Here is a 14,732-nt window from a genome sequence, read left to right as displayed (position 1 = left end):
GGGGGATGCGCTGGTGGAGGAGGGGGGATGCGCTGGTGGAGCTGCGGGGGGACAGGTGGCCGCGGCGGGAGCACCTGTGCCCTGCCAGCTCAAGGCCCTTGTGCCCTTCGCGTACCCTTCAGCGCCCCGTGCCCTCCCGCGCACCCTCCCGCGTCCCCTGCCTTGTCCCCCGTCGTGGCTGTTGCCCGGCGGCGTGGGCCTGGCCGCGAGGACTGGAAGTGCAGGGCCCCCCACCGGGCAGTGCTCCTCGGCAGCCCCGACGTGCTCAGACCACCTGTGCCCTGCGTCCACGGAGCTTGGGTGCCCTGCCAGGCCCGAGCCCCGGAGGCTCCCGACACCCCAAAAAGGGCCCACCCGGCAGCGGGAGCGGGGCCCCGAGGCAGCTCAGCGAACCCCCGACACCAGCAGCTGCGTCCCCCCAGGTCCCCGGGTCTGCGTTGGGCGTGGGAACGTCCCCGGGGCGGGTGAGGCCGCGTGACCCAGCTGGGTCGTGCCCCGCGGTGCTCGGGGCTGGGGGGGGGCCCCCGTGTGCAGCCACCAGAGGCCCCCACCCCCGCTGCTCCCCCAGGACGACCATCTGGACGCACCGAGTCCGGTTCCTGGAGGAGCGCGTCCTGCCGCACTGGGCCGCCTTCACCATCTGGAACGCGGGCCGCCAGGGGCGCCGGCTGTACCGCAGCCTCTCGGCGGGGGCGCAGCGCAAGGTGGGTCCCCCCGCCCCCCGTCCCCCTGCCCTCTGCCCTGCCCCCCACCCCGTCCCCCCGCCCTCTCCCCTGCCCCCCCACTCCGTCCCCCCGCCCTCTGCCCTGCCCCCCCACCCCGTCCCTCTGCCCTCTGCCCTGCCCCCCAACCCCATCCCTCTGCCCTCTCCCCTGCCCCCACCCCGTCCCCCCGCCCTCTGCCCTGCCCCCACCCTGTCCCCCGGCCTTCTGCCCTGCCCCCCCACCCCATCCCCCCGCCCTCTCCCCTGCCCCCCAACCCCGTCCCCCGGCCTTCTGCCCTGCCCCCCCACGCCATCCCCCCACCCTCTCCCCTGCCCCCCAACCCCGTCCCCCACTCTCTCCCCTGCCCCCCTCCCCCCCAGCTCCCGCCCTCCGCTCCCCCCCCAGGTGGTGGCCTTCTGTGACGTGGACGAGAACAAGATCAGGAAGGGCTTCTACTGCTACGAGGACTCCAAGGTGTGCGCCCGCCCGGTGGCCTCAGCCCCACGGGGTTGCCCAGAGCCCCCCCCCCGGGATGGACCCTGCCCGGCAGGGGTGACCCCGGGCCCCTGGGAGCTGGGGGCCGTCGGCGCAGGCCCGCACCCAGCGCCCCTCTCCCCTCAGGAGGCGCCCAAGCCGCGGGTCCCAATCCTGCACTTCCGAGCCGCCCGGCCGCCCTTCGTCATCTGCGTGAAGCTGGTACGTGCCCGTGGCCGGGGTCAAGTCACTGCCCAGGCCCCGCCCGTGGTGCGGCCTCCTGCGTGCCGGGCTGGAGGGGAGGGGCCATGGCCTCGCAGGGCACCCGGGGTGTTGGGGCGCGCGGTGCCCGCGGACAGAGGCTGCATTTCCATAAAAACGCTTTTCGGGAACTTGCGACGTGAGGCCCGGCAGACGCTGCAGCTGAGCCGAGGGGCTGCCGTGAGGAGCCCCCGACCGAGCCCCGGGCCCCCCCGGCTTCCCCCTTCCCTTGGGGTCACGGGCCCGGGCGCTGGGCTGTGCGTGGCTCCGTCGGGCTCACTCGCTTGAGCTCGGGGACCCCAGGGCCTGCCCGTGCCCGGCTGATGTCCTTGGTGGAAATCGCTGGCCGCGGCCCCGGTGAGAGGGAGCTGCGTGAGGGTCCACGTGCACATTTGCCCAGCAGGGAGGTGGCGCCGGGGTAACCGGCCCATTCCCACGACCATCGCAGCGTCTCGTGCTCCCCCCCCACCCCGTTGTCACGGCCGCCCTGTGCGCCACGGGCCCTCGCAGCCAGGCTCTGCGTGTGCCCGACCTCCGGTGGTGCGGGGTCTCCATGTGCAGACGTGGACACGTGTGTCCGTCCTGCGCGTGTCCTGGACGCGGCCCCGTCGGGTGGGTGTGCACATGTGTCCACCCGCGGCTTCCCTCCTCTGCGCTTGGATGCACACAAGGGCCACGATCACCCGTGCGCCCGGCTCATCTGGGTTCTGGTGCCGCCGCTGGGCCCCAAGGGTGGGGGGAGGAGGCTGCCCCCTCGCCCGGACTCGCCCTGAGGTCCGGTTCTGCGGGGGCTGACCCCGTGTCAGCGCGGCCCCGTGATACGCGCCGCACACCCCCACGCACGACACCGTTCTTTTAGACTTTTAAATCTACTTGGAGGGAAATGCCGGGCGGGGGGGGTGGCCGTCTCCGCAGGACCCCCCGCCCCCAAGCAGGGAGCCTGACTCCCCGACCCCGGGTCACCACCGCCTGAGCCACCACGTGCCCTCAGTGTCTGGCTCGGGCGCTGCCCGGAGGCAGCGCTGCGGGAACGAGGGCCCCATGACCTGCAGGTCGCTGCTGGCCGCGTGTCCCCACACGTGCAGGGCCTGCCGGCGAGACATGGGCCTCCGTGACATCGTGTGGCCGGTCCCGCTGGCTCCCCCCCGCCCCCCCCGCGTGCGCCTGCAGCCTCCGGGGTTTCTGGAAGGAGCGGCCTGAAGCTGCGGTGAGCAGGGCTCGGCCCAGGACGGCGCCGCCGCTCTAAGAGGAGCCTCACCCCTGCACCAGAGACCCGCAGCGGTTGGGGCGACGGCTCTGCCCGGGGAGCCCCTCCCCCAGGCCCCCACGGAGCACAGGCCTGCGTCCCGGCCCGTGTCCCCGCAGAGGCGCCCCGCACCTGTTTCTGGCATATTCTGCTGCAGCGAACCCAGGCGTGCGCGGGTTTGGGGCCAACGGCGGCGTGTCACACGTACCCTCCCCGTGTCCCGCGGCTTTTACACACGTTCACAGTGTATTCCACACGCCTGGGCCACGGGACCCTGCCGTCGTCTTTTAATTGAGCAAGAAGCCGAGCAGCAGCATGCCCCCGGCCTGTGTCCCCCTGTCCTGTGTCCCCGTGCGGCCGTCCTGGGTCCATGTCCCCATCCCTGTATCCCGTCCCCATCTGTGTCCGTGTTCCCATCTCCATGCCCCATGTCCTTCTCATCTCTGTCATCTGTCCCCATGTCATTTCCATGACGTGTCCCCTTCCCCGTGTGGCATGTCCCCATTTGTCTCCGTGCTCCATGTCCACATGTCCCCATCTCCATTTGTGCTCCTGTGTCCTTGTCCCCCCATCTGTCACCGTTCCCACGCGGCATGTTCTCATCCCTATGTCTGTGTCCCCATGTGGTGTGTCCCCATCCCCGTGCAGCATGTCCCGGAGCACAGATGGGCCAAGGAAGAGGAGGGCGGGGTCCGTGGACATCCCTGAGTCGGGGTCAGGCCCCTGCAGAGGGGATGGGGTGTCACAGGGGCCCTAGGATGAGGCACAGGTGGGAGGCCGGTGTGTCCTGGACAAAGGGGTGACGCAGAGCCGCCAGTGGGGACGCTTCCTCCCCTTAGCTCCTGAGGGAGGGGAGTGTCTGCCTCAGAGGCCCCCCTCACCGTGGACGGCCTCCGGCCGCGTCCCCTGCCCGTCCCAGCCCCTCCCCTCAGCAGGGAGGTCCTGCTGCACCCAGCGGACGTGCTGTTCCTCCCACAGGACCTCACCGGGGGCGAGTTCGAGGCCAACCTGCGGTCACTAAACCTGCAGGAGGGCCGGGACTTCCTTCACTTCAGCTGACGGCTGCGGGCAGCAGCTCCCAGGTGCGTGGGTCGCCCGGGTAGAGGGGTGGGGGGCTCCCAGGTACACGGGGGGGGGGGGGGGGGGGTCCTGTGGCCTGAGGGCACGTGCAGCCCCACCTCCTAGTGGGGCCGGCCCTTCCCCGGGGGGCAGGTCCATGTCTCACCGGGACGTGGTCCCCGTGCGCCAGGGTGACTGCACAGTGGTGACCACCCCGGCGTCCCCAGCAGGTCGTGCCTGTCGCACCAGGAGCCGTCCGCCTGCGCTGCTGAGGGACACCTGTGCCGTGAGTCTGCGGCCCCCCTGGGGGCGTTGGACCCTGTGGGTCTCGGCTGCCCGCGGTTCCCGGGTGCGCTCGCTGCATGAGCGCTTGGTTTCCTGCAGCCGAGGCCCAGGTGCTGCCCTGCGGGTGCCGTCTCCCCACTCTCCCGCCCGCCGTCCGTGGGACCCCACCACCCGAGGCTCTCCGGCTGGTCTCCATCTAAAACGAGAGCTCCCTACTCCTTTTTGGGAGGGAAGCACGTTTGAATGCTTGAACGGATTCAAGCAAATCCGTTCGTTAACCCACGGCACCCTTGGTCCGAGGAGCCAGGCAGCAGGCGACCCCACGGGGGTCAGTGCTCCCTCCAGGGCGGCCAGGCCCCAGCAGCCCCTCCCGCCCTCGCGGTCGCACACACCAGCGTCAGACACGGAGACACAGAACTGCTCGGGACGTGGTTTTATGGACGGGGTTCCCACGGACGTGAAGACAAAGCACCAACACCCCAGACACGTGAGGAAGAGCTGCTGCTCAGGTGGGGCCACCTCCGGCCCGGGGCCGCCTCCAGGTGTGCTGACCGGCATCGGTCTCCTCCGCCCCCTGGGCAGCAGGGGCTCAGCCGGTGCCAGGCTGTGGGGGTCACAGCAAAGGGTCAGGCCACGGGTGCCCAGGACCCCGTGGCTGCCACAGTCCCCCGTCCTCCGCTCCCCACCTTCATCACCCCATGTGGGACTGACGACAGGTTAGCAGCACGCTCACCTGGAGCCATCGCTGCCCTTGGCCCGCCAACCCCCGTGTCACCCGTGGGCCCGACAGAAGGGTGGACGTGGCCGCCACCCCGGAGCAGAGGCAGGGAAACCACCGCGGCCTCAGCTGCAGTTGCACCACACGCAGCAACGCCATGGAAGGGTGACCTCACCGGGCACCTGGGACCCTGGGGCGACTGTCCAGGGAGACGGTGACGGTGGAAACCAGGTCAGGGGGGAGGAGCGAGCTCAGCCGCCACCAGCTCCACTGAGGGCCGACAGCGCGGGATGGCCACCCCCCAGGCAGAGGGCCTGTCCTGGCTGTCGTGCCCACGGGACACCGGGTGCTGCCTGCTGCACGAGGGACGCGGGAGCCCAAGCAGCCTGCGAGGGGCCGCGAGGACCACAGCGCCCCAGACGCCAGCTCAGGATGAGCGCCCGGGGGAGCTGCGCAAGGGGGGGCCCGGGGTCCTGGCGTGGCCGAGGCCTGCGGTTACCTTAGGGACCAGCTGCGGTCGGGGCACGCCGAGGAGGTCACACAGGCGGTTCCGCTGGGCTCTCACGACTGGGAGCTCCGCGTCCCTGGGTGGGGGGGAGGAGCAGCTTCAGCCGTGGGGCCCTCGGCGTGTGCGTCCAGCCTCCCGCAAGCTCCGTGCTCAGGCTGCCGGGGTGCAGACCCCAGGAGCCCGGCTTAGGAGTCCAGGGGGAGAGCACGGGGCGCGCCCCCGCGGTGGGTGCTGCAGGCCCTGCTCCTCCTCGGGAAACTGGAGGCGGGGAACCCAGGGAGGTGGGCGGGCGGGTTTTAAAGTTCTACTGTACTTGGAAAGCTGTTTATCATTTTCACTAAAAATAAAGATTAAATTTCATTTCAGAATAAAAAAAAATACCAGCGTCTTAAAATCGTTTGGAACTTTTTTCAACAGAAGAACGAGGTGGGGGAGGAGCAGCGCCGGGTGCCCGTGTGTCTGTGACACTGAGCTCGGGGCCGCGCTGTCCCGGCCCTGGGGCCGTCCCGGCCTTGAGGGACCCCCAAGACGGGAGGGAGCCGGGTCTCCACGTCGGGGACACCTCGTTCACTTTGATGTGTGGATGTGGCCATGTGGGCCTTTCCACCACGGCCGAGCCGAGGTCCACGAACCGCCTCCCAGAGCCCGGTGCCTGGCACCTGCGGGGGGTCCAGCGCTGCACGCCCTCTGCCCTTGGAGGCCACGGCGCCAGGTGCGTCCCTGCGGAGGCTCAACCACCTCCCAGGCTGCGACCCCACAACCCTGCAGCTCCCAGAGCCCCCGGCGCGGAGTCCACCGAAGTGAACCAGTAGTGGCCAGGACACCGCCCCTGCGTGTCTCCCCAGCCGGATGGGAGGCGCCCGCCCAGCCCTCGGGTACGAGCGGGCACCTGTGGGCACCTGTGGGTGGGCGCTGCAGGTCCTCGGGCGGGGGCGGGGGCGGGGGGACAGGGGTGGGGGCTCGAGCAGGGGTGGGGCTGGGGGCTGGGGTGGGGCTGGGGCGGGCAGGGGCGGGGTTCTGCAATCCCGGGGAAGGCGGGAAGGGCCCTGGCACTCACCAGGCCGTGGCGCCCAGCACAGCCATGACCTCCTCCAGGACGCCGTCAGGCAGCACGTCCCCGTAGGTGAGCAGCATCTCGTACACCTGGCTCGCCGTGCTCTTCCGGATCTGGGCAGGGCAGGGCAGGGCGGGTCAGTGGCGGGGCCTGGCGGGGCGGGGCCAGGAGGGGCACCTGACACTGCTCACACCCACTGCGCAAGCTGCTTGGGGAGCGGGCCTGGGGTCCGACACCACCTGGCCGGGTGCCCCGCGGCCGCCTCACGGGGAGAAGCCAGGCCACCCCGCGCTGCCCACAGAGCTGCCTGCCGAGCTCCGGGCCCCATTGCAGGGTGCGGCCAGCAGGCAGGGCAGCCTGAGCCGGAGGACGCCCGCCCGGGTGAAGCTCGGCGGCAGGAGCCGGAGGACGCCCTCAGCCAGCAGAACCGGCCTCTGGTGGCTCAGGCACCTGCCTGGCCCGGTGTGACCCCCACCCCACCCCCCACCCGGGGCGGCCGCACACTCACCACGGGGAACGGGTGGCACAGCAGGAGGCACAACTGCAGGAGAACCTTCCTCCTCACATCCCCCGGGAACTGCACCATCCCACAGAACCTGCGGGCGACAGGCGGGGAGCGGCCGGCCGTCAGCACCCACCCCGGCTGCCCGATGCCGCGGCCCAGGTCCCCCCGACAGGCCCGGTGTCGACCGTAAGCCCCGATGTGTCCCGCCTGAACTTACACGGCGACGCCCGACCGCAGCTTCTGCACATCCTTGGACTTCCTGGTCTCCTCCTTACAGAGCGCCAGCAGCTTCACGCTGAAGGGGTGGCTGCAAGGGAAGCACACGGTGCCGGCGGCGGGCCTGCGGCGAGCTCGAGCGCCCACGGACCTGCACACCTTCCCCAGCCGGCGGGAGGGCCCTGAGGACCAGAGCCGGGTGCGCCCCGACCCCCGCCCGCGGCGGGCACAGCGAGGGCAGGCTCCACCCCGACCCAAGGAAGGACGACCGGCTCGGAATCAGGCGCGGCCCCTGGACACACGTGGACGCACGTCCCCCTCCATGCCGCACCGCCAGGGACAGCAGGGGGCCAACCAGCAAGGGTCCCCACGACACAGGCTCCTGCACCGCGGTCCCCGCCGCCCGTGACCTCTTCCTTGTCCTCAGGGAGAGCGGCTCCCCCACCCACCCCGTCCAGGTCCCTGTCGTCCACAGGGGTCCAGCCCCCTCCCCCCGCAGGCTTCTCCCCACAGCTCCCTGCCTGTTCGGTACCAAGTGACCTCCGTGTCCTCCACCCACATGACCCCGTGGCTCACACCACCCAGGCCCTGTGTCCCCTCTGCTCCCTGTCCTAACGGAGGGACACCCCACAGCCCCACCAGGGGCCCCTTCTTGTCCACAGCCACTCCCGTGCTGGCCTCCAGGGTTCACACACCACCCTCTGGGGCTTCCCTGGGGTTCCAGGCTCTAGGTCCATCTCCTCTGGGATCTAATGAGCATCTCAGGCCAAGCGTTCATGCTCCAGGCTGAACCCCTGTGCCCCCCACTCCACACAAAGCCCCCTGAATACCCCACGTGAAGGTATTACCAGGTGGGACCTCAGAAGCACGTAGGCCGTGAGACTGAGTCCCCACGATGCCCCGAGTGCCTTCAGGGCAACAGACATGAGGTGGCCGCCCTCTGCTGTGCGAAGAGTGGAAGGTCCCTCAGCAAACCAGGCCTGGGTCGCTGGCACCCTGACCTCCTGCCTCCAGACCTGCTGCGCAAGCTGCTCCCTGCCATTCCTCACGGAGCCTGAGCGGCCCACGTCCGCCCCTCCCTCCCGGCCGTCCTCCGGGCCTGGGGACAACCCCACCCTCCTGCTGCCGTCTGGGACACAGCGGCTGACGGCTACTTGCACTGGGAGCCACGGGCCCCATTTCTCCGCTGCCACCTCTCTGGCGGCGGCACCTCCCCACCTGGACCCCGAGGCCCTTCTGCATGCGGCAGGTGGGATGCCCACTGCCTCCACTCCCAGGGGGGAGTCCGGCACCGGGCGTGCACCGCCTCAGCACCCGGGCAGACCGGCGGCCAGAGGACCTGAGCATGCCGTCCCCAGAATCCAGCCGCCACAAGACCCGAAGCTTGGTCCCGACGAGGGCTTGCGCCTGACAAGCTCGGAAGGCTCCCCCAGGTGGAGGGTGCACCTGCTGCGGGCAGGCCAGAGCCCCCGGGGCGGATGTGGGTCAGGGCGGCTCCGGATCACTACCACCCGCCCGCAGAGCCCTGTAGCCAAGCTCATCTGCCGCCGCAGTCACTTGCACAAGCAACGTCTCAAATGCAGCGTCCAGACAACGAATAAGCAAACGAGAAGGCCCACCCGCGGGCTTAGAAACGAGACACCCCACGAGGAGACCAGAAGTGTGCGGGAAGACCGCAGCACCGCACCCAGGAGGGCAAGGGGCTGGCAGCTGCACGACAGACCAAATAGAAAGCCGCATCTGAAAAAATACGAAAACCAAAAATAAGAACCCCAGCCGTGAATTTGGCAGAAACACGCTAGGAGGAAGCCGGCAAGTGGAGGACAAGTCAGAACCACTGAGGCACGGAGGAACGTGGGACGCGGCCGGCCTTTGGGGAGGGCGGCCAAGAATTTTTCAGAACAAATGAAAACAAAGCCACATCTTCAAGTTTAAGAAATTCCTGGTAGGACAGAGGAGTATGTGACCCACTGGACCCACTCGACGGGTAGAAATGTTGAGACTCCTCGGAGACGATCCTCAAAGGAGGTGGTGAAAACCCGACTGCCTCGGGCTCCAGATTCACAGGCCACGTCTCAACAGGAACACAAGTCGGAAGATGTTTAGGTCCCGAAGTAAAACGTCTGCCTAGAACCCCATATCCTCGAAAGTAACTTGCAAATAAAACCAGAAAACGTTCACTGCCAGCGGCATCACGAGGAGCCGCAGACGGGGGTTCTTGAGGCAGAAACACAGGACGCAGGCTGGGGCGGGCCCAGCGAGGCGCGTAGGAGGCAGAGGCAGACGTGGACACGCTCAGCATCAAGTGCACACAACAGCAGGGAGTGAACGTGTCCGTGTAACACGACGCAGCGAGCCCACGTCACCCGAGGGAAGACACGGAACACGTAAACATCCCTGGTTTTCCAGGAAGAGGAAAAGTGCAGGAAATTGGCCTCTGGGCAGCCAGTGAAAGAGCAGGAGAGTGGGACGTCCCGCTGGAATAACAGACGTCCCTGAATTCATCAGAGAGAACAGGACGGAGGAGACACGGCAGCCGGACCGACGGACAGAGAGACGCAGGCGGGAGGCCGAGCGGGTTGCTTGAGATGAGCGAGCCCGTGAGCGGTCGGAGGCCGTCGGGGGCCGCAGCCCCGAGAGCGACACACCAGGCCGGCAGCACGCGTGGCCCCGGGGCAGAGTCCGGGTCACACGAAGGGGCTGCAGCCTGACCCACAGGGAGCAAACGGTAATACGCGTCGTGCAGTAGACTCTGCCCCGAACGTGCATGCGCCAAAGCAGAAGACCTCACGGTTCGTCAACAGAAACTGGCAAAATTAAAGAGAAATAAAAAGAGCCGTTTACAGCAGGACACTCTGTCCCACTGTTTTATTTTGAGATTTTCAAAGGGGGAAAATACGTTTAGGCCTCCAAACAGCAGGTCGGCGAGCCGGGTGACACAATCTGCGTAAGGACACCACCCCCAGCGGGTGGCCGCGCCTGGGAGTGCGGACGGCGCCCTGACGCCGGAGGGTCAGCGACGCAGCAGAGGCGGGGAACAGGCCCTGGACTCCCCTGCACCCCACACTCGACACCAAACAAAACCCACAGGACAGGAGGCCACGGAGGGGACTTGGGTGGGCGGGGGTGAGAGCCCCCAGAAATGGCAGAAAGGCCCCCGCCCACAAAGAGGTCTCCAGGTGCGAGCACACACCTCTGGGGGCCCACCCGGCGCAGCTCCTTCCCAGGCCCTGAGATGTGCCCACGCGCGGGACACAAGGTGCCAGAGGCAGAGCCCTCGAGCCTGGGACGCGGGGAAGGTCGTGAGGCTCCTAACAAGGCAGGCCGGAGCTCAGTGCGGGAGCTGCCCCCGCTCTCGGGTGGTGGGGCCCACGCCCAGCCCCGCATGCAAGCACCAGCCCCGCCCCCGTGACAGTCAAGACGCTCCACGCTGCCCACGACCGCCCTGACTGCCAGGCCCCGGGCCAGGTGGGGTCGGGCTGGGGGGCAGGGGGAGCACCTCAGCTGCTTGGGCCTTTTCCCACCTGGGCAGCAGGTGCCACAGGAGGAGCCTGGCCAGAGGCACAGCCCAGCCTCACTGGGGCAGCCGAGGCATCCTGATGGCACGGGCCGCCCTGAACGTGCCAGAAACCGCCTCCTGGAGTCGCGGCTCGGCCTCCCCTGGCTCGGTCGGCACGAGGGGGCGGCAAGCGGGGCACTTACTCCTGCTCCGCGGTGAAGAGGTCGAAGCACCCATTGGCCAGCATCTGGTCCAGCATCTTCAGCAGCGGCACAGACACCCTGAGGGGAGAGGGCGAGTGCTGAGGCCCCGGGCGCCCACCCCGGACCTGCTAACGTGGGGCGCTCCCCGGGGCCGCACTGTCCCAATCCGGATCCGGGCCAACACCTTCTGCAGAAAACGACAATCTTACTGCAAAACTCACATGGAAACCTTAGGATCAAGAAAAGCCCTAACGACCAGGGGAGTGCGGCCAGAGGGCCGGCAGCACCCGTCTCGGCCGTGAAGCTCGAGGGAGACGACAGCACAGACTGAGGAGAGGAAAGTCCAGAAATGGGCTTCGGTGTCCACGACAGATACAGCGGACAAGCAGCCCTGTGGAAGGGTCAGACCCTCAACCCCTGGCCACACGCACGCAGAAGCACGGTCTGCCGCCCGCGTCACACACAGGCCGTAACCCAGAACAGACCCTGGGTCTCCACATAAAACCCAAAGCCACACATCTGCTAGGAAACGTTAAGAGAAAACCGTCGTGACCTCGAGTCAGGCCAAGAACGCACACGCCCGTAAGAACCAAGGGGGCAGCCGAGCGTGCGGGGCGGCGGCACCTGCTCAGGGTCCCGGGCTGTGAAGGCCACGGGCCGCCTGGACGGGGGTGCCCGCGGGCCGCTGTGTGACCAGGGCTTGCACAGCTCACTGCACCCCCGAAGCTCAGCAGGAGGGGAGGCAACCACAACCACCAAGTGAGACGCAGGCAGGAGGCCGGACACCCCTCACCGGGGGGACCACAGGGCAGGACCGGCGCCCGGACGGAGACGCCCCGCGGGGTGTAACACGGTGCGACCGCTTTGGAAAACGTGGCAGTGTTTTAAAAGTTGAGCATCCACCTGCCCCGTGACCCGGCCTGCTCTCAGCACGGACCCAGGGGCGAGGTGGGCAGCGGTCCACACAGACGTGCGCAAACGTTCCCGCCGCCTGAACTCCAGCCGCAAGCAACCCTGGCGACCGTCAACAGGAACCGAATGCGGTGTGACCGCACAATGGAAGCCGGACACACCGCAGATTCCGGGGAAATACTCGTAGGAAACGCCACCGGAGCCTCCGTGACAGACCAGCGGTTGCCTCCAGCTGGGGGCAGGGGCAGGAAGATTCCGGGCTGAGAGGTGTGGCCTGACCGCGGGGACGGTGTCGGCGATGCCACAGAGTCAACATTTCCCGGACGGCAGCCATCGTGCTCGCGCCTGGAGACCTCAGTCACGCTCGGTGTTATTCAGGCGGAGCAGAGCACAGGCTGAGCTCCGCTGCCTCCCACGGACACGGTGCGCCCACGGGGCCCGCGTCTGTGCTGCGTGACCAGGGCCCGCCTGCCCAGGACAGCGGACAGCGGAGTCCAGGATCAACTCTTGGAGGACTTTGGGGAACACCTCGAATCCCGAGGTCAAGACCCACGGGATCCACACGCCGCCTTCGTGGAAACGCAGTTGGGCAAAGACGATGCAGCCAAGATGCCTCAGAGAACAAGCGATGCTCCTCACCGTGACGTTCCGGTCCTGCCTGCAGAGACCGTGACCACACCGTGGGTGTGTCCGGGCGCAGACTGGGGACACGCTGCCTCGGAGAAGAGCCACACGGACCCTCCAGGGCTCACAGCCTCGGCCCCCTGGACGCCCGACGGGTACCAGAGTCGTGCCCCGGCTGGCCCACACCGCAGCCTGCAGGGCCCCGCAGCAGCACCCCCTGCAGCCACGTCTGCTCCGGGCCCTCCTCACTGCCCCCTTGAGACCAAATCCTGGTGAGAACACGGGAGACCCCAGAGGTCTGAGAACCGTGACAAAAGCGCCACCTCTTACCTGTCGTTCAGAAGATTGTCCTCAAAGAGCTGCAGAAGGGTCCCCCCAAAGCCCTCTAGGGCCTGCGGGTCGTTCTGAATCCCCTTCATGTACTCGAAGAGGCTCTGCGTCGAGTACCTGACCTGCAACACAGAGATGCGCTCTGCTAACAGGGACGGCCCCCGCCGGGGCCACCCGGGTGGTCACACGTGCCCAATGGAGCAGAGACGGCAACACAGTCCCACCAGATGGGGCACAAGCAGGGACGAGGAAGGAGCCGGGACAAGCAAACGCTTCTCTGGGCAGCAGCACAGACCGAGCGCCGGATCCACCGCAATGACCCTTGAGGGACCTCAGCAGAGGCTGCGGCGTCTCCGGGGAAGCAGGCTCCATTCAAAGCTCAGCCAAAGCCCCCGAGGCGCTGGCGGCTCAGAGACCCCCCCTCCAAGGACCCCAGCGGAGGAGCGCAAGGAAAGGCCGTGGGGCCGCCCTGTGCGGTGACCCCAAGGACGTGGGCACAGCTGGGACCCGGGGGCCCTGGAGCTGGCGCCAAAGAAGCCCTGCAGTCACCGGCCCCTGCGCCACAGTCCACGCGAGGAAGTGGGGGGACGTAGATCCCGGGGGCACAGGAGAGCCGCAGGTTAATCCTCAGGGAAAATGTGCAATTACAAAACGAGCCTGCGGGGCGCGGGGTGGCTGGGGGGTAGAGCATCCGACCCCTGGGTTCGGCTGGGGTCGCGATCTCAGGGCCGCGCGCTCTGCCCTCGGGGGGAGTCTGCCTGGGATCCCCCTCCCCCGCCACACACTCTTTAAAAAACAGCAAGAACAAAATAAGACAAAACAAGAAAACTACCAAAATGAGCCTACAATGAAAAAGTAGAAGAAAGATTTCAAAACAAAGTGAGTGTTTGGTAATAAACAGAATCACAGAAACCAGAAATCCGGGAGGGGGAGGGATAAACAGCAGATTGTACGAAAGCACAAACGCAAGCAGTATCTGGGAAAGGGAGTCTGAAAACCGGGAGGACGGAGCACGGGGGGGCCCGTGGGGAGCATACGGGGTGTTCGGGAGGAGGAGATGCCCAACGACAACGAGGAGGGCACAGAAGCTTCCAGGGACACGGACCACGGACGCACGGAGGATCACAGGCTGCAGCGTCACGGGGAAGCTGCAGAGGCCAAGCTGGGGACCAGGGGCCTCCCCGCGGCCGAAGCAGGAGCGCGGCACCACCAGACGGGTTCCTGGCGCCCAGAGCACGGGCAGGGGAGGGAAACGCAGGCGCCGTCCCCAGGAGCACCCACAGGCGCCCGCGTGAGCAGCAGGACCTGCAGCTTCGGGGCCCAGGGAAGAGCACGTGGGAGGAACGCGTGCCCGCCGCCCGCAGGAAGGACACGAGAGAACAGAACACGCACAACAAACTAATCCAGAAACACAACACAGGGGACGGGAGTCCAGAATGCGGGTCAAGCAGCAGCTAGAGGTGACACCCAGAGGCCGCTGCGCCCCATGAACACGCGTGCCGGGCTGCTCCATGCCGCGTGCGATGGACACCACGCTCACAGCCCACCGTGACCAGGACTTCCCTACAGAGTCCCACCACCAGGCTGCGCACCGGGAGCACCACCCCGACTCATGAGAAGTACCGCTGCCCGTAGGGGTCCTGCCCCGGGACCCAGGCCAGGGTGGGGGCCAGACCCTGACCCCACTTTGATGCCCCAGAGCACAGCAGGGAGACAGCTGCCCTCGGGCATGTGCCCACGCCAACCTCCCACGACCATGGCCCGGGAGGGGCCTCCTCACCGTGGACTCTGTCAAGCCACCCACGGACACAGCCAGGCCCAGCAGGACGTGGTAGCGGTAGGCGGGCAGCCCCAGAAGCCGGGTGATACGAGGGAAGGCCTGGGACGGCGCATTCCAGTTCACAGAGGCCACGTCAGACCTGCGGAGAGGAAGCCAGCAAGCTGGGGGGGCCCGCACCCACGGCAGCTGCGGTGAGGACCCCGGGCTCTGTCCCTGGGGAGCAGCTCCTCCAGCTGGGGGACCCGGGAGCACCTGGGAGCAGCTCCTCCAGCCGAGGGACCTGGGAGCACCTGGGAGCAGCTCCTCCAGCTGGGGGACCCGGGAGCACCTGGGAGCAGCTCCTCCAGCCGGGGT

The 14,732-nt window shown here is 67.9% G+C and overlaps 2 protein-coding genes across 9 annotated transcripts in view; one reads left to right on the top strand and one right to left on the bottom strand.

Moving 5' to 3' along the window:
- Positions 1-4,455, top strand: part of B3GNTL1 (UDP-GlcNAc:betaGal beta-1,3-N-acetylglucosaminyltransferase like 1) — a 48,304-nt gene extending 43,849 nt beyond the window's left edge. For all 8 annotated transcript variants that reach the window (XM_041725701.1, XM_041725700.1, XM_041725704.1 and 5 more), the window contains 5 exons: positions 569-704; positions 1,110-1,178; positions 1,326-1,400; positions 3,664-3,767; positions 3,975-4,455. In XM_041725701.1, the coding sequence (XP_041581635.1) occupies positions 569-704; positions 1,110-1,178; positions 1,326-1,400; positions 3,664-3,744 (361 nt within the window). In that variant the 3' untranslated portion in view covers positions 3,745-3,767; positions 3,975-4,455. The remainder of the gene's footprint in view (positions 1-568; positions 705-1,109; positions 1,179-1,325; positions 1,401-3,663; positions 3,768-3,974) is intronic.
- TBCD (tubulin folding cofactor D) overlaps positions 4,448-14,732 on the bottom strand; it is a 138,819-nt gene continuing 128,534 nt past the window's right edge. Inside the window, exons 32-39 of the mRNA XM_041725698.1 lie at positions 14,379-14,517; positions 12,599-12,720; positions 10,733-10,810; positions 7,032-7,121; positions 6,818-6,905; positions 6,313-6,422; positions 5,247-5,331; positions 4,448-4,633 (exon numbers count right to left, since the gene is read on the bottom strand). Of these exons, the coding sequence (XP_041581632.1) occupies positions 4,619-4,633; positions 5,247-5,331; positions 6,313-6,422; positions 6,818-6,905; positions 7,032-7,121; positions 10,733-10,810; positions 12,599-12,720; positions 14,379-14,517 (727 nt within the window). The 3' untranslated portion in view covers positions 4,448-4,618. The remainder of the gene's footprint in view (positions 4,634-5,246; positions 5,332-6,312; positions 6,423-6,817; positions 6,906-7,031; positions 7,122-10,732; positions 10,811-12,598; positions 12,721-14,378; positions 14,518-14,732) is intronic.

The sequence above is a fragment of the Vulpes lagopus genome, chromosome 12 (genome assembly GCF_018345385.1).
Source record: "Vulpes lagopus strain Blue_001 chromosome 12, ASM1834538v1, whole genome shotgun sequence".
Taxonomy (NCBI): domain Eukaryota; kingdom Metazoa; phylum Chordata; class Mammalia; order Carnivora; family Canidae; genus Vulpes; species Vulpes lagopus.
The sequence above is the reverse complement of the archived record's forward strand: the minus strand, read 5'-3'. Positions and strand labels throughout refer to the sequence as shown.